General features: G+C 40.9%; 1 protein-coding gene across 1 annotated transcript in view; it reads left to right on the forward strand.

Annotated features, from left to right (window-relative positions):
• The window catches only part of dacha (dachshund a), a 400809-nt gene that overhangs the window by 232697 nt on the left and 149527 nt on the right, over nucleotides 1–18585 (forward strand). Inside the window, exon 3 of the mRNA XM_041195643.1 lies at nucleotides 7373–7504. Within this exon, the coding sequence (XP_041051577.1) occupies nucleotides 7373–7504 (132 nt within the window). The remainder of the gene's footprint in view (nucleotides 1–7372; nucleotides 7505–18585) is intronic.

Genomic DNA, 18585 nt, shown 5'->3' on the forward strand with positions numbered 1-18585 from the left:
GTACGACTGCAACAGGTATAGGTGCAGCAGGTGTGGTGTCCCTGGATTTGCAACACATCAGGAAGATGGAGTAGAGGCTGTAGAGGGGGCAAACTCTGCTTCTATAATGTGGGAAAATGTGAAATTGTCCATTTTGGCAGGAAGAATAAAAGAGAATCAGATAATCTAATTGATCAGAAATTGCAGAGCTGTGAGATGCAGAGGGATCTGGGTGATTTAGTGCATGAATCGCAAAAGGCTAGTATGCAGGTACAGCAAGTAATTAGGAAAGATAGTAGAGGCCAGGATTTTCAGTCAGCGTGCAGGGGTGGGCCCGCCACGCCGGAGCGTAAAATGATGCGTGATAATGTTGAATGTGCGCCCTGACATCATCGTGCTGTCTTGCGATGTTTTGTTCGGCGGGCGTGCAGCCGGAATCAGCTGCGCACCCACCAATAACTGATAGGCCTATTAAAGCCATTAACAAATTAATTAATGTCATTGTTTATGCTGCCCATCCAACCTTAAGGTTGGCTGACCGGCAAGAAGCCCAAGCGGCCTTTATGTTTTTCAGGAAACCTCATCCACAAGCGGGATGAGGTTTCCTAAAGCTTTACTACCTAAATGAAAATTTTATATGAAAAATAATAACATGTTCCATCTCATGTGACACAGTCACATGAGGGGAGATGTCTCATTAAATTTTTAACTTCTGTAAAAATGTTTTTACAAACTGCTTCAATCCCACTGAGGCACGGAAGCACTCTTTGTGCGAAAGAGTGCTGGCCCTGACTCTCCCTCCGTCCCCCGCCCGCACAGGTAGCGCTGAGTGCTATCGTTTGTGTATTACGCTGGACGGGCCTTGAGTGGCCCGCCACGTAAAATGGCGGTGCAGAGCCAATTATGGGTGGTGGTCAGCTCCACGACTACTCCTGCCGAGTCCACCAGACGTGGGAAAAATTCACGCCAGTATGTTATCATTTAATGTGAGGGGAAAGTAAGGAGGCTTTGCTTCAGTTGTACAGAGCACTAGTGAGACCACATCTGGAGTTCTGTGTACAATATTGGTCACCTTATTTAAGGAAGGATGTAAATGCGTTGGAAGCAGTTCACTGAAGGTTTACCAGACTAATACCTGGAATGGGAGGGTTCTTTTGTGAGGAAAGGTTGGACAGGCCAGGCTTGTATCACTGGAGTTTAGAAGAGTAAGAGGCGACTTGATTGAAACATATAAGATCCTGAGAGAACTTAACAGGGCAGATGTGGAGAGGATGTTTCCTCTCGTGGGAGAATCTAGAACTAGGGTTAAAAGCAAAAAACTGCGGATGCTGGAAATCCAAAACAAAAACAAAAATACCTGGAAAAACTCGGCAGGTCTGGCAGCATCTGCGGAGAGGAGCAAAGTTAACGTTTCGAGTCCGAATAACCCTTCAACAGAACCAAGTAAAAATAGAAGAGAGGTGAAGTATATGCTGGTTTGGTGGGGGGGGGGTTAGGGGGAACAAGAAGAGCTGGATAGAGGGCCCAGTGATAGGTGGAGATAACCAAAAGATGTCAGAGACTAAAGGACAAAGAGGTGTTGAAGGTGGTGATATTATCTAAAGGAATGTGCTAATTAAGGGTAGAAAGCAGGATGAGCAAGGTACAGATAGCCCTAGTGGGAGTGGGGTGGGGGAAGGGATCGAAATAGGCTAAAAGGTAGAGATAAAACAATGGATGGAAATGCACTTAAAAATAATGGAAGTAGGAGGGAAAAGAAAAATCTATATAAATTATTGGAAAAAACAAAAAGGAGGGGGAAAATCGGAAAGGGGGTGGGTATGGAGGAGAGAGTTCATGATCTAAAATTGTTGAACTCAATATTCAGTCCGGAAGGCTGTAAAGTGCCTAGTCGGAAGATGAGGTGCTGTTCCTCCAGTTTGTGTTGAGCTTCACTGGAACAATGCAGCAAGCCAAGGACAGACATGTGGGCAAGAGAGCAGGATGGAGTGTTGAGGTAAGCAACAGGGAGCTCTGGGTAATTCTTGTAGACAGATTGAAGGTGTTCTGCAAAGCGGTCACCCAATCTGCATTTGGTCTCTCCAATGTAGAGGAAACCGCATTGGGAGCAACGAATGCAGAAGACTAAGTTGAGGGAAGTGCAAGTGAAATGCTGCTTCACTTGAAAGGAGTGTTTGGGCCCTTGGACGGTGAGGAGAGGGGAAGTAAAGGGGCAGATGTTACGCCTTCTGCGGTTGCATGGGAAGGTGCCGTGGGAGGGGGTTGAGGTGTAGGGGGTGATGGAAGAGTGGACAGGGTGTCCCGGAGGGAACGATCCCTGCGGAATGCTGCCAGGGTGGGTGAAGGGAAGATGTGTTTGGTGGTGGCGTCATGCTGGAGTTGGCTAGAACTAGGGGTCACTGTTTAAAATAAGGAGTTGCCCATTTAAAACGGGGATGAGGTGAAATGTTTTCTCTCAGAGGGTCATGAGTCTTTGGAACTCTCTTCCTGAAAAGGTGGTGGAAGCAGAGTCTTTGAATATTTTTAAGGCAGAGGTGGATAGATTCTTGGTCAGCAAGGGGGTGATAGGTTATCGGGGGTAGGTGGGATGCAGATTTGAGGATACTATCAGATTAGCCATGGAACATATTAAATGCAGAGCAGGCTCAAGGGGCCAAATGGCCTACTCCTTCTTTGTATCTTTCTATGTTCACGCACTCTTTGAAGTTGCAGCTGGACTGTTCCATGTTCCTTGACAATGACAAGCGGCTGCCTGGCAGACCAGCCAGTGCACCCAACTTCTCGGTGTGCACTTCCAATCAATGCTGTCTTGCAAGCTGCCCCCATCAAAGTGAACCCCCCCCAAACACCTGCCTGGGTCCTCTGCTGCACTACTGTCTGCCACCTCAGTCTTCTTTCGCCCTCACTTGTTTGCAGCTCACTTGTGCCTCGTGACTCACCCATTTACTGATTCCAATTCTATACTAGTCTCGATGGGAAGTGCAATGCCAGTGGCTGGTGGTTGCGAGTGTCAGATCAAGTGACAGGGCCTCTTTGTCAGTGCTGTGCTGTTGCTCTCTCTCCTTCTCCTTGGCTGCTGTGGTTGTGCAGGCAGCAGTTCGTGGGTGTCTGAAAGCAGGAAATCAGAAGAGGGTTTGTGTGAGAGAATATCTGTGGGCTGGGAAGCAAGAGCACTGTGGCCACACAATTAGCAGCTTGCTAACCACACCACAGAGCAGGATGAGGGTATTCTGGGAGTCAAGGAGAAGCATAAGGCAAGAAGATGCCATCTTTCTCAATGTTTTCGGTACTGTTGTGGGTCATGTCGCAGCCAGTTCCATGATGCAGAGTAGCATCTCCTCCCTAGTGCTCAGTTAATGCAAGTGACCTTGTTCCCCACCAGCTCTGCTCTGATACCTGTGGCTATGTGTCACTTGTCCTGCAAGAGAGAGGGAAAAATGTCTGTTATTGTGCTGCACTGTGTTTAGATAATGTGCCTGCCATAGCTGAATAGCTGCAGGTCTGTGGAGGTAGAGGGTGATGGTGTGACGCTCACAGCATCGGTAGGTGTTTGAGGATGAAGCGGAGTATCTGGATGTTAGGTGCGAGTCCTGACTGCTAGGGAGTGCTGATGGGTAAGTGACGGAGGCCTAGTGCATTGAACAGTGTGAGTGGCTGGTGGACTGGTGGGGAGGAGATGTGTGTGAAGATGCATTCACTCTGGCATTGACCACGTGTATGAGATCATTAAACTTCTTGTTGCACTGCTGCCAGGTCCTCAGATTCAGACTACAGGGACTTGACCTTCCTGGCCACCTGCTGCCATCCCCTTCTGCGAGTGGAGCTCGAGGGTCTCCTGGCCCTGCTTCAGGACCATGGCAGCTCTCCTCCTGCCCACTTTCACCAGTAATGCGTCCGGCTACTGTTGGTCTGTAGTTCCCTCCGTGTGCCCTGATGTTAAGTTCTTGTGGTACATGCTTGTCTCCCACATGCTAGGCCTTGACAATAAAACAAAAATCAAAGTGCTGGAAATACTCATCAGGTCTGGCAGCATCTGGGGAGAGAGAAACAGAGTAGTGTTTCGAGTCGATGACTGTTCATCAGAATTGCTGATTGATCTGAAATGTCAACGCTAGTTCTCTCTCCACAGATGCTGCCAGACCCACTGAGTATTTACAGCATCTCCTGTTTCCTTCAGATTCCCAACATCCACAAAATATTGCTTTTGATGATAATTGGATTTATGAGTTAGATGCAAGTACACTGGGACGAAAGTGCATCTAACTCAGTGGGCATGAGGGGAACTATTACACCACCTGTCTTATTATAACATTAGATGCAGCAGCACTATACTCAGCATTATAATGGAAAATCACTACTTTGTCTACACTACAATGTTTGCCAAATTTCACCTACAGATAACAACATACTTTAGAAGTCTAATCACTTTTATGTACAATGTGCTTTTGTAGCAGTTGTCTTTGTTTATGCTTACATTGAATTATTGAAAGAATGATTAAATAGATTCTGGTGGAATGCAATTAAAATGACCTTTCTGTCAGTTTAATCCAAGGCCAACATTTTTTTGTAAGGGGCTGAACATTTATCAGAATTTAACAGTGCAATATTAAGTAAATAAATATAAATATTATAAACTTAAATATTATAAACTTGTGTTGAGATTACATCTTGTCATAAAGGTTGAGTATAATAGACAATCCATTTGCTGAGATGTCAGTACTTTTGTAACTCATAAAAGAAACAAAACTCCAAACAAATCATTAACATAAGTTAATGTTTAGGGCTTTAAAAAAAAAACCCTTCATTGTACACACCCAAATACCTGCTCAAGTAGATGATTTGTTAAATGTTGGACACAAGAACAAAGGTTTATATTAATTTTCAGATATTGAAAGCCTGTAGGAACTAAAGTAATAGGAAAACTGTATCAATTCGTTTTCATTTCCATGGTGGATGAGCGGTTAGTTTGACAAATTCTCATGCAAGAAACTTAGAGTAAATTTGGCCAATCGTCAAATGGAAAACATTGAATTCATAGTTAATGTCAAATGTTTTGATAAATAAAGATAATAATGCAAATGTTGGAAAGTTGAAAGAAAATTTCAAAAAGCTGCAAGTGCACAATGCATCGGCATCTATAAAGAGCAAAGAATGGTTAATGTTTCCACTTCTGGTGAAGAACTTACACATAGGGCAGAATTTTGCCCTTGGCATGCGGGATCGGCAGGGGTGATCAGGAAGCCAAACGCCACTCGTGATTGGCAACACACCATGATTTTATGCGGGCGGGCCAATTAAGGCCTGCCCAGCGTGATATGCGAGCAGCAGCGCTGAGCACTGCCTGCACGTGGGGTGGGGAGATCAAGCAAACCTAGTGCACAATTTGCGCATGCACGCAAAAGAGCACTTAATAATCTCCCTGAGGCACAGAGCTGCCTCAGGGAGATGAAGAAACTATTGAAAAAATTAATAAACAGCAGAAAAAATTAATGAAACATGTCTCCTCAAGTGACTCTGTCACATGAGCAGGGACATGTTTTAATTAAAAATTAAATTTAATTTGTATTTGATTTTGGGAACCACATCCCGCCAGTGGATGAGGTTTCCAAAAAAAAATGCAAAGGCCACTTGGCCTTTTTGCCTGCCCGCCAACCATTGGGTTGAACGGGCAGTGAAAAATGCAGCACAATTGTTAACTTAGTGGCCTTAATAAGCCTTTTAATTGTCGGCGGGCACGTTGCTGGCTCCAGCGCGCGCCTGCCGACTGAACTATCGTGTGACTGCACATTGACGTCGGCACACTTTATATCATGTTTGGGCATGTTGAGCGTGTGCCCGCATGCCGAGCGAAAAATCCTGCCCTTAGAATATTAACCTGTCCTTTCTGTTTAAAATTGCTAATGGATTTGTTTCCAACATTTCATATAGTTTTTGTATTTAATAGCTGCATAAAAACAAAAAGAAAAAATGCAATGCGTAAATTAAAATTATATTTTTGGAAGAACCTTCTTTTTGACTCCAAGTGTAAGTTTTTAGTCCAAAAGCAAAAAGAAATTAAGACTTGCATCTATATAATGCTTTTCATGACCACCGGACAACTCAAAGTGCTTTGCAGCCAATGAAGTACTTTGGAAGTGCAGTTGATGTTGTGATGCAGGAAACAGCAAAATGTGGGGTGGAATTTAATACCCCCATACGGATGAGTTCAGAGGCCGGAAGAGCTGTGTGATCAGGCAGGAGGGTGCGGAGTGGAGATTCTGTTGCCTTCCTGCTGCCCTCCGATTAAGTCTGAGGAGAGAAAGCCTGCAGGCGACCTCCCTGCCCAGACTCCAATTGAGGCCCTTAAGTGGGCAAGTAATAACAATTAGGGAATTAATTCTGTTGGGGCTCCCGGAGATCGGGTTGGTGGGGGTGCCGCCAATTTTGGTGGCAGATGTGGTCCCCCCATTGTCCTCGAAATTCCTCCCATGTTGTCTGTCCATTCTTCAAAGCTGTGTCACAGTTCTTGTGTTGTGACCCTGTGGATTTATTAAAGAATAATTGTTAACAGAGATGACCAGTTAATTATTATTCCCACACCACAATCATTCCTTGTTATTCCTTCCAGGTGCATCATGCTGATCATTAATACTGTATTATGGAATAATTCAAATATACTCTATTCAATTATTTCCCCATATATTGTTATATGGTCTTAGAGGTTTATCTCCAATAGATGCACTGGGGAAGAGAGGACAATGAATTTATTCCATTTATTAATCTTAACCTTTATGACTAAGGTAGAATTTATTCCTTAGGTATCACATCTTCAATTGTACAGAAACTTTCCATCTCATTAATTTTATTTTGAAAAATCTATAAATTATTTTTATTTTTCCCCTCCCTACACAACTGTGGGATGGTCCAGTAAATGGTTATGGACCCCAGCAATGCTATTCTTTAATTAATGTAACAGTGTGGAGAGACCCTCGTTTTCCATCCAAATAATTTTACGCCCGATAATCCAAATAAAAATGATGAAACTTGGCTTCAAAGAAAGAATGGATATAAATGCATTTTAACCTGTTTTCTAATTAGAAATCCAATGTTTTAGGATGAACCTAAATTATACATTGTCCAAGCATTTGGCTGTTAGATTGTTAGTCAGGCTCAATGATTAATACTTTTGTTTTTGCATTGATGTGCACATAAGCTGCAACACAACAACTTAAAACTGTTAGACTATTAAGTGCTTTAGTATTAAAACTTTCAGATAGCATTTCATTTATTAACACTTAGGTTGATGGCACTTATCAATTACAGATGCAATGTATTTCAACAATCTTCCACACTATAATAACTGAATCGCTGTCTTTTAAATGGTGACATGTTATCTTAATTGTTTGTTTGCTAGGTTTAACTGCAGCAGCTATGGCTGAAGCGATGAAGTTACAAAAGCTGAAACTTGCAACAATGAATAATCTCCATGGTAATGGTAGTCAAAATGGCGCTGAGTCTGAGAATGAAGAACTGAATTCCAGCACAGGTGAGTCTCCAGTCTGTTTGCCATGAATAGTTATTATTAGATATTTTAGACAATTCTGTCAATATTACAACACTGCCTTCATACAACATCATGGCAGCTTTTTCCTCCAAAAAATCTACTAATTTGCAAAAACTACTCTCAAAATCAGTGACCCAGAAACTGCTGCGAAAGTAAAAGCGAGTTCATGGCACCTGCTGTAATTAGTGTATTAAAAAGCAACACAGAAATTCGTGGCAAGGAAGAGATATTAGGTGAATTGCTATAATGCTGGTTGATTTGTGCAGCTCCAACCTTAACCTCACAAAAACTGGAGCTTGCTGTCAACCTCCCCATGAGTTTCATGAATTGTTGGACTTGTGGCATAAGTAAAATCAAACTCACTGCTGATAGGGCTGCTATTTTACTATATAAGACCAAGGTAATAGGATCATTTATGGTCCTATCAACCTTGCCAATCAACCTTGGAGGCCCAGAAAAAGAACAGTGAGAACTGTGGAGTCTCAATCATGCAGGTAATCAATTGTTCCTCAGGATTTCTTTAAGCCTTAATTTCTAAAAATAAATAGGGCAGAATTTTACTTCCTATGGGCGGGTGCGTGCCCAACCTGATTGGGCGTAAAATAGCACATGATGATGTTGGATGAGTGTCCCAACGTCATCGCGCACTTGCGCGATATTTCAGTCAGCGGGCGCACGTGAGAGTTGGCAGCACGCCTGCCAACAATTAAGAGGCCTGTTAAGCCCATTAAAAAGCCAATTGACCTGGATTTTTCACTGCCTGCCCAATGTTATGGTTGGCGGGCAGGCGAATTGGCCAGGCGGCCTTTGCATTTTTGAGGAAACCTCATCCATGGGCGGGATGAGGTTTCCGATCATAATTTAAAAAAAAAAATTTTGACAGAATTTTTACAATCTCTTTGTTCAAGTGAGTGAGTCCTATGTGGGGGGACATTTTTTAAAGCATTTCAAAATCTTTATTTTGCATTTAAAATTCTTCAGCTCCCTGGGGCAGCTCTCTGCCTTCAGGGAGCTTTCTGTGAGCGCTCCCTCGCACTCGCACAGACTTCAGCGCTTGCCCTCTTCCTGCCCCCACCCTGGCAGTGCTGAGGCTTCCAGCGCATATTTCACGCCGGCTGGCTGTTACTTAGCCAGCCAGCGTGAAATCGCGGTCAGGGGTTGATCGGGGGTGGCGCACTGGTTCCCGGCCACTCCTGGATCCGCACACTGCGCCTACCTGATGACCCAAAAATCCTGCCCATGGTCTCTTTTTCTATCTCTAAATCCAATCTATCTTCCCCGTGCTGACCCCCCACTTTATTTCTTTTGCTGTGTGTTATTTCAGCCTATTTCCTTCCCTGTCATTTTCCCTTTTTTTTCTTTCTCAATCCTTAAACGTAATTGGTTAAGGAGATAGGCTGTTGATCACATCATTCACCAAGATTCTAGCTGTTCTGTTTCCTTCACTTTACCATTGTCACTCGTACATCCAGCAATTTGCAGAGCAAACATAATTGGAGCTGAAGGGTGAGGAAAAAATCCAACTCAGATGCTCACAGGCAAATTCTGGGCCAAAATCTCTTCAATGTCTAAGTGTTGTAATGGATCCAAACATTAAAAAAAATTAGGTCGGGCAGTGTGATTACAGAATCAAGTCTCACTATCTGATATGTCACGTTGTTGTTGAAAAACTTCCTGCATTAGTGTCTTCACAAGGAAGTATTGAGTAACAAAGGCAAACTATTGGGTTAACCACAAACTATTGGATTAACCGAGTTGATAGATTGCATTCTTCTTAAATCCACAACTAATTCTCCATGGTGTGCATAAGTATTTAGGCACAAAAGGAGATGTAAAAGATGCTAGTCAAAAATGAATGCTTAAAAATATTAATCAATGGTTCAAGATCCTTTATACTAGACTTATGGTTATTTGATGTTTCCAGTAACTGGGCTTAACAGTCACAGAATAACGTGCAACTGAATCAAATGAACAGTTAGCAGTTCAACATCTAAAATATGTACACTACGAAACAATATTGAAAAATTAATATTTGAGTGTAATATATGCTTAATAGAACAGTGTTCCAATAAATATAATGGCATGAGAATTAAGTGTCTTGGGATTCGGAGGTTTGTTGAGAAACAAACCGCCAAATGAGATCATTGACATAAAATGCAGGACCCAGCTCTACAGAACATTGGGACTTTGGAGTTGAGCCTTTAGAGTGGAGCAGACACTAGGGGTGGAATTTTACGGCAGCGGGATTTTACATTTCCCCTGAAATCAATGGAGTTTAGATTGGCTCGCTGCATTTTATGGCCCTGCCCCCGCCCCAACTGGACCGTACAATTCTGGCCTTGGTTCTTGAGAATGACAGGGATGGAGTTTCAAGGGAACACAGGAAATCAAGAAACAGAGAAAATGGAAATAGTTGAGAAACTGAACGAAATGAAGATAGTAGAAATTGAAGAAGTAGGTGAGAGACCATAGGGTCTCTGGCAATGGATTGAGGAGCAAAATAAAGACAGCATAGATCGTAAGACAGTTAAATGAGTGAGAAATGGGGACTGTGGGTAGTCAGAGATAGATACCAGAGAATTAGGAGAAAACAGTACGCAGTCAAGTAAGAACCATGTAGAGATAAAGAATGAACTGCAAAGGGGAGAGATGTGGCCATTGAGGTGCTTTGGACTGAATAAAGATGACATTTTATAGCATGTTTCAATTGTAAGGATCGGATTAAATTTAAAAACAAATAATAACATCTCAGTGTCAGTGGAAATTGTGATGCATCTCTCATGTCACTCCATCAATGACTTGAATATGGTAAAGCACTGCTGCATTTGGCAGTTATTAAGTAGTTTATGACAAGGATTTTCATGGGACTAAGCCAGGTAGAACACAAACCATTGCTTATGTCTTCACTCATGTACCATTAAAATTATAAATTTAAGTAAACTACTATACAGTTATGTGGAAGGCATGTTCTAATTAACTGCTATTGATTTTAGAGATTAAACAATTAATTGTCTGTATTGCAAGTTGACAGGTAGAGAAAAATGTCTGCAACTGCCTAAGCCAACTGCATCCCCCCACTGCCTCGTGATTTTCTAATGTTTATCTTTGCTACTGCATAGGAACGGGCTGAAGAAATCTATTGCCATCAAAAGTACCTTTACCTGAAATCTGTTGCAGTATTACTGCACTGTATAAAATAATACAAATGGATTTGCATTAATAAATAGCTCTGTAAAAGCGTGTGCAAAGTATGCAAATGTATACATGAGCAAATATATAGTTCCATAAAATTCTGGGAAGAGGTTGAAAACAAAGAAAAAAGACACTTTCACAAAGTCATGTTCGTACTTGTGTGCACACACTGGTCTTTTCTGGCTTAATTTCTTAACTACTTCCCTTTGCAGCAAAGTGTGTGTAGAAATGTGAGCCAGCCAAAGGTAGGCTGAAGTGATGAATGGCAATAGCAGTTGATTTTCCCCCAACTTGCAGGCTTGGACCAAGAACATATTTGTAGAATTATTCACAAGTGGAACTTGCCTACCTGATTGCTGAACATGATTGCTTCAGAGGAAGGGGGTAGGTGCAGGAATTTCCAATGTATTGTAGTCAAGCAAATGATGGATTTGGTAGGATTAGAATTAATTCTCATTTGCCACACTAAATAAGATGTAAGTTTATTTTGAATTGGCTTTTTCATTGAGTGACACTGAATTAAGGCTAAGTTCAATGTAATATAACAATATAGCATCATAGTGCAAATGGTATTGATTATTAGAAACTTGGATTAACCTTACCTGCCCGTGCACAAAAGCTACAGAATCTCCAAATCCACATTTGCACTGAATGGGAATCAGGCACCTTCCTGGTTTCAGCATTTGATTTCAAGGACCAGCCAGGCTGGTGAATTACAATATCAGGAAAATTGTCAATAATTTATCTTACATATTCTGAGCCCTAAGTACAAAATATTCCAGTAGTTCTCAAGTCTACTATTTTGATTAATTGCATCATCAGTTACAGATCATCTTCCTTTGTGTTAAACAGTGCAGCTCATTGAACAGTATCTGTTTGAGTATTCACTGGATTGACCAGGAAACTCAGCTACAGCCTTGAGTAGTTTTTACTTCAACTGTAGTAGTCTTAGTCTTTATTTAATGGTTTCTGCATGATTCTGCATTGCCATTCCCTGACAACTAACAACCTGTTACAATTCTGCTATACTCCAAATTCAAAATACCATGCTTTATTGTTTTAGTAAATTGTTCTCAATTTATTGCTGCCTGTGCTTTGTAATCCATAAAACGTTAACTGGTGTGCAAGTTTACACAAAACAGTTAGTTGATTGATTTTGCTAGCTGCCAGATAAGCAGGGCTAGATATTTGTGTAAGTTTCCATATCTCATTGTTGCCCTAAAGTTGTTCTTTATAGGAGATTGGTTGAAAGCAAATTGCATAAGTAATCCCAAACTATTTTCAGAGGCACACAGTGGAGGGTTTTTTTTTGCTGTTTGCAAGAGGAGCAAAGCACTTGCAGTGATATAATGTTATTACATCTTATTTACTTTTATTGCAAAAAAACAAAAGCCTCCAGTTAAGTGTTGCATTTGCAGTGGATAATCACAGGAATTGCTGAGTATTACTTTAGACAATCTTACCCTTTGATAACACGTTTATATAAAGTCAAAAATGAAGTTGAATAAATGGGTGAAAAGTAGGAGCCCATTTGGTAATCTGTAATGAGTTAACCTGGTTGTAAATCTGATGGTTTTATTTTATGCTCTCTGGTTAGCATTAACAATGAACTGCATTTTAGTGGCAACAGATCAATATAAATTCACTGGCTGCTAAAGGTCACGAATAGAGCCTAAGAATGAGCTGTGCATGTGGGTCAGGTGGTAAATTTGCAGCCTGGTTAACCTATTGTGGATCACAGTTACATTGCTCAATGAAGGAGAAAGGATTTTTGTCATTCAACTTATGATCAGTTATGATTAACAAATAGAAATAAATGCATGTCATATCAATTACAATTAGCAATGTCAATGAATGGTCCTATATGGATATGCATCTCTATTTACCTACCGGGAGGTCTTGTAAAATAATTTAAAACTAACAGGCATTTCTCTCCTTACTAGTTATTTTCCAGGCATCTTGGGTCTTGTTAACCCTTCAGAAGGAAAGAGAAGGTCTTTATAAAGACCATTTGAGTTTACTTGTGTCTAGCCTCCCCTCCCCTTGCAGTACTAAAAATAAACATTACATGACAGTTCAGATCCTCCAACCCACTGTCTTTTGACAACATTCTTGTTTTTGAAGAGTCGCCAATAATTTGCCCCAGTATTACCAAAGGAAATGAATATTGGGATTGAATGATCACTGGATATGGGTGCAGAGCTGTTATTAGGGGTTATTATTCGAAGAAAACCTGGGACTAAGTAAATTATTCAGATTTAAGGTGGACATATCATGAGGCCCTGACCGACTTGAGGATCCTGAAAATGTTAATGCAGAAGTGACAGAGCCTCTGGCTACGATTTTAATTAATTTTGTGGAAAGAAAAGTTATGCCAAAAAACTGGAAGATAGTAAATATGACATAACTCAAATGTGACTGGGATAAACAAGGAAATTATCACCCTGCTAGTCTCCTAACAGTAAATTGCTGGAGTCCATAATATAGAATGACAGTCAGTTATGAGGCAGTCAGGGGGTGGAGAGAGGTATTGCAGAGGAAGAACTGAATGTCACCTGCTCATATAGATGCTGATCTCAAGCCTACGGATGCCATCACTAAGAGGTGGCATGTAAATGAGATAAAAGACAGGACCAAGGGTAGAGCCTTGTGTGGCTCTGGAGCTCTAGGTGCTCGAAAATAGGGAAGCCAATGCTGGAGATGCACTGCTACTTACAGGAGAGGTATTGGATGAGGATGACCTAGTCAACCATATTGAACTTTGCAAAGTAGGGCAGGAGGATGAGGAGGGACAAAGCATCACAGTCACAGTAACAGAACAGGTCAGTTGTCACTTCAATTCGGATCATTTTGGAGCTTAAACAGGGAATTGGGGAAGATTGAGATGAAGCTGGAATGCAGTAGCACCTTTAAAAGTCTAAAGCCTCAAGCCTAAAGTACGATGTTAAAAGACAGTGGTGATAGCCATACAGAACATTAAAATAACAAGGGTCTAGCCATTCTTTAAATTCAATGTATAACCCAAACTTGCCTCCTATGTATTTATAAAGCCAAAAAGGAGAGTTGAGACAAGATAGTAATTAGCAATGACAGAAAGGCCAAGAATGGGTTCATTTTTGAGGACAGAGGGTAACTTTCTACGATTTCAAATGGTCTTGACAAATAAAGCAAAGGAGCAGCTACATTGTGATAGAATGTCCAAAGTGTAGCACACCCTGTCTTCAGTAAGTGACTGTACTTTATGCAGGTGGGCCATTTTGCAATGATGGGAGCGTGCTAACACCTTTCAAGATGTGTCCATGCTAAGGCTGTTAATATAAGTTGCATCTTGACTATGTATTCTGTTGGAACGTGAATATGCATGAGAAACAATGAAAGAAGTCTTAAGATTTTGCGAGGCCTTGACATGAGCCAACAGAAAGGTCGTAATGATGTTTGTAAAAGATTGATGGCAATATTTTGTAGTGGGCATGTTTAAGCATCCATCTAATGAATAATATAGTTAGGCAGTGTTACCTTGACAGCTTCCTCCACATCCTATTCCAGGTTATATGAGTAGCACAAACAAATGTGCATCAGTAGCATCTCCTAGTTGGTAAACTACAAAGCTGTCTTCCAGGAACAGTGTCCCGGAAGGCCAAACAGAACACCTTTCTCTCACCCATACCACCCCCCCCAAAATAAATTCTCTCACCTGTACCCATACAGCAGAATCTTCACCTTGTCAATCATCGGAACAGGAGGTTTGAATATGTGCCGTCCCATCACTTGCCCATGGCTCTGTTTCCTTTTGACCATTCACTATTTTTCCCATAAATCCCTTGGGATGGTTTTATTGCCTCCTTATGAGTTTGCTTGCCTTGGCTACATGGTTACATTGCTTTCAGTGTTGGCTGCAGCCTTAGAATCACTGATGGCAGATCCAATTATAATATCTCACACCAGGGAATCTGGGCTGGGGGCTTATTTTGGAAATTTTTAGAGGGGCTAACCTCAGGCGACAGCTGCCTAATACACCAATCTCAGCATTCCATTCCCACCACCTTAACATCAGGATGGAAAAATCTACACTGATATTCTTTTTTCAAAACAGTGCGAGGCAAGCCCAGTTCCTGGAACGTGAAGTTCAATTCCTGTCCTCCCATTAGTTTGAAACTCAAAATGGTTAAAACAATTTCCACTTATGTTGCAACTGTTGATCTCAACAGAATCCGAAAATGCCCCCTAGTTTCAAGGGGGAAAATATTCATTTGCTCATGGTGTAAAAATTTGCGTTGCATTCACTAGATTTAATGTTACTTTTAGAAGATCTCATGACAAACAATCACAAAAGGGAGTTGCAGTGACTGTTGATAGCTTGAATGCTGCCCATTAAATCCTGATTACAATGTGAAAATACTGTACAGGGTTGATTGAAAAAGCAGGGAGTTCAGATAAAGTTTGAAAATAGGGAGTTCCACGGAAGTCACTGCATTAAGCTGTTTTTTACTTGCTTTTTCTCCCACAGTATAATCATCCTTGGCCATGTGATAATTTTAACCTCTTGCCCTCTACAATTCAACCAGAGATACAAAATACAATAATCTATTAATATTTATGTGCCTCTGTCAAAACATACAATCTTTTTTTGATTTAAAAAAAATAGCATAAACTTCCCATATTATAACAGTGATGACCTTTCCAAAGTACTTCAGTGACTGTAAAAGGCCTTGGGAGGTCTTGTGGTTGTGAAAGGTGATATACAAATGGAAGTTTTCTCATTCCTTATAAATATATAACTGTAGTTTAGTTATATACCTCAGAAAGGCTCCTTTACAATTTACAGTGCACTGGTTTAGGAGAATAGCCTGTAGCTGGTCTGTCCAGTCAGCTTCCTGATGATCAAGGCACTGGCAGCAGTGAGGCAGTCAATAAGGCAGCAGTTCACAAGATGCATGAAAAGTAGACCTCCACTGCCACTGGAACATGCAGAGTGAGGAGATTTATATTTCTAAGTGCAACTGATGACAGAAGAACTGTGCATTGTCTGACAGCTCAATCTTCCACTAAAGTAAAAAGTATTTTACAATGTAATCTTAGCACTCAGGAAATTGAGAATACAGCTCTGGAAACGCAGAAAGACACCAACAGAAAATGAAAAAAACTCACTAGCTCCTGATCTACAGGTTTACTTGCTGGGCAGTCAATTGTAATGGAATCTTGTCAGGGAAAATCAACATCACAAAAGCTACTGCAGTGGGGTTGGGACTAAAGGTTGACATTTTAAAAGAGAATCACATGTATTATTTAACAAACCACGAACCATGATTGCAGAGCCAGCAAAGAAAGGTGATGCAGATTAGGCCAGTGATAATGCCTATGTTGCAATTCATAGCAGAACCTTTTAAGATGTGCACCTGAAATGAATCACTTATTAGTTTCTGACATAGCCCATATTTTCCTTATTTTAATTGCACAATAAATGAAGCTTTATAATCCTTGCACCAGTTTTGCACAACTGCCTGTTTAGGATTAATTTTACAGACTCTTTCCATACTTGTCACAAAAACATAAAATAATTTCCTTCTAAATTGTATAATTATTTTAGGTAACCGTTTTAAATTGGTTCGGAAGTGAATACTTTGCACCAAGTTGCCAGCATAGATCATTAGGAAAGGAATAGTGTAACGTCAAACTATTCCTATTTCCATTATGACTAATTTAATAATTTCTATATTTTTTCTATTTTTGAAGTTGTGGACTTCACAGACTCTGGTAGAAATAGATATATTCTTAATTCATTCAGTTTATTTATACTGTTTCACCAACATCATCCTAAAAATAGCCCTCATCTTTAATGCATGAATTTCTCAAACTCTGAATTCTGTCATCTCCAAAAATATAAGAAAAAGAATCCCTCCTGAAGGGCAAGATTTTATTTTGATACAATCAGCATCACAGTGCGGGTAAGGTTCTAACAGTTGTGCTAAGTGTTTGACGTGTTGGCTTAGCATCGCATTAAGTATTTGTGTGTTGATCGTCGTATATAGCATAATTTTGAGGTCAAAGAGTTAAATTAGAAGATATTGATGGCATTCATTCAGAGCACAGCAAAGTGGAAAAAAAACGCCCAAAGCCCTTCTTAAATGTAGTGTTTAACCCAACCTTACATTCTATGTATTTGTGAACTTAAAGTGTAACTGGGGGACTATCCATTGTACTGTCATATGGAATTGTCTCTAAAATGGTCATCTCACACCAGTCAAATTTTTACTGTTCCACGTTCAACAAAAGTGTTACAATATTAATATTCTGTCATTACGTTGTTTTAAAACTCAGAGTTAAGCTTGCACAAGATCACAAAGAAGTTCAAGGAGGAAACGTTGAGATAGAAAGGAAAGAAAATCAAGTGCAGGTTCACGGCTGAAGCTCTATGATTTTAGTCTCCATTTCCACTCTTGCTGATGCAAATGTATTTTGTTTAATGACCCTGAAATCCTGCTTGTAATTAGATGTGGGAATTGTTCATACTTACAACAGATGATGCTCTTATAATAAAATGAGTGGTGTTAAAATGGAGCCTGTAAACAGGAGTCAGACTTATATAATCTCATTTTGCTGCCATGGCAACAAACTTAAGAACTATGATAGAAATAAACAAAGTTTCAGTGCTGAGAGTATAAAAATGAAAATAAATGAATCAAGATAGATTTGATTTTCCATCACCTGATGTGACATGATTACTGCGTATTGGTATCCAGCCAAGTCAGCACATATTGTTAGCACCGCTTATTAAAATGCCCAAAAGGATTTTGAATTTGCCCCATAAAATCCTAGTATTAAATCATATGATGTAATAACATTTGTAATCTTTGGCCTTTCTTGGCAAACCATTTATAACAATAAAATAGATATAACTTTACAGGAAATACAATAAAATGTTTTAGTGAGATGCCATCTTTTATATTTCAATAATATTTATCCCATGGAAGTTAAAAAAAAAACAATGCACACAATAGAGTTCTATAGAGTGATCTCAGATTTCCACTAACTTGTCGCAAAATGTTCTAAGACTGTGGGTGAGAGTCTCTCCTCACTGAATGTCGAGGGATTTTGTAATTTGCACTAACAGTGGCGAAAAAATTGAAATCCAGTAGTAATGATGGACTGAAGGGTCAGTACTACTGGTCGTTGCAAGCCGCAGAGGTCAGTCTGGTCAGCATTAGGAATGCTGATATTTGTTTTAACACTTGTGTGGCTTTGTTTTGTAACACACAATAGCACAGAAAGAAGGCTTGAACTGCGTTCCATTTAGGGTAGGTTCTAATTCTATTTTGTGATCATGAGGTACTCTGGGAATTTATTCCGGATGGATGGGTTATGAGCATGTCAGTGAACACTGGATTGAATTGTACCTAAAGGCCAATTGGCGTTCAGTTGACGTCCAGATCCCCACAGGGTGGTGGGGGACAGATTCATTGCCAGGGGTGGCAGACCAAGGGGCTGGCTGGCAAGCTTAGAGGCACCCCTGCTTTTCTGGGTTCAGCAGCAACCACAGGCTGCCCTCTGGAGGGGTTACCCCCCCCCCCCCCCCCCCCCCCCACACACACACACACACACACACACACACACACACACACACACACACAACCCCTGTCCTTGTCCCTGTCCAGGTCCCCTCCTCACAAGCAATGGCATGTAGGCTGCTGAAATTTACTTTAAATTTGAAAAAAGTTGCAGATTGGCTGCCTCTATTTTGGGTGACCTCTATTGCACATACCTGCCTTGACATTCTGCTGCTTACAAGCTGGAGAGCCTCCTACTGGCTCTCCAGTTTTGAGAGCCTCCCCACTGTTCTTATTTGGATGGCAAGACCACCTACTGCCCATTAA

The sequence above is a fragment of the Carcharodon carcharias genome, chromosome 9 (genome assembly GCF_017639515.1).
Source record: "Carcharodon carcharias isolate sCarCar2 chromosome 9, sCarCar2.pri, whole genome shotgun sequence".
Lineage (NCBI taxonomy): Eukaryota > Metazoa > Chordata > Chondrichthyes > Lamniformes > Lamnidae > Carcharodon > Carcharodon carcharias.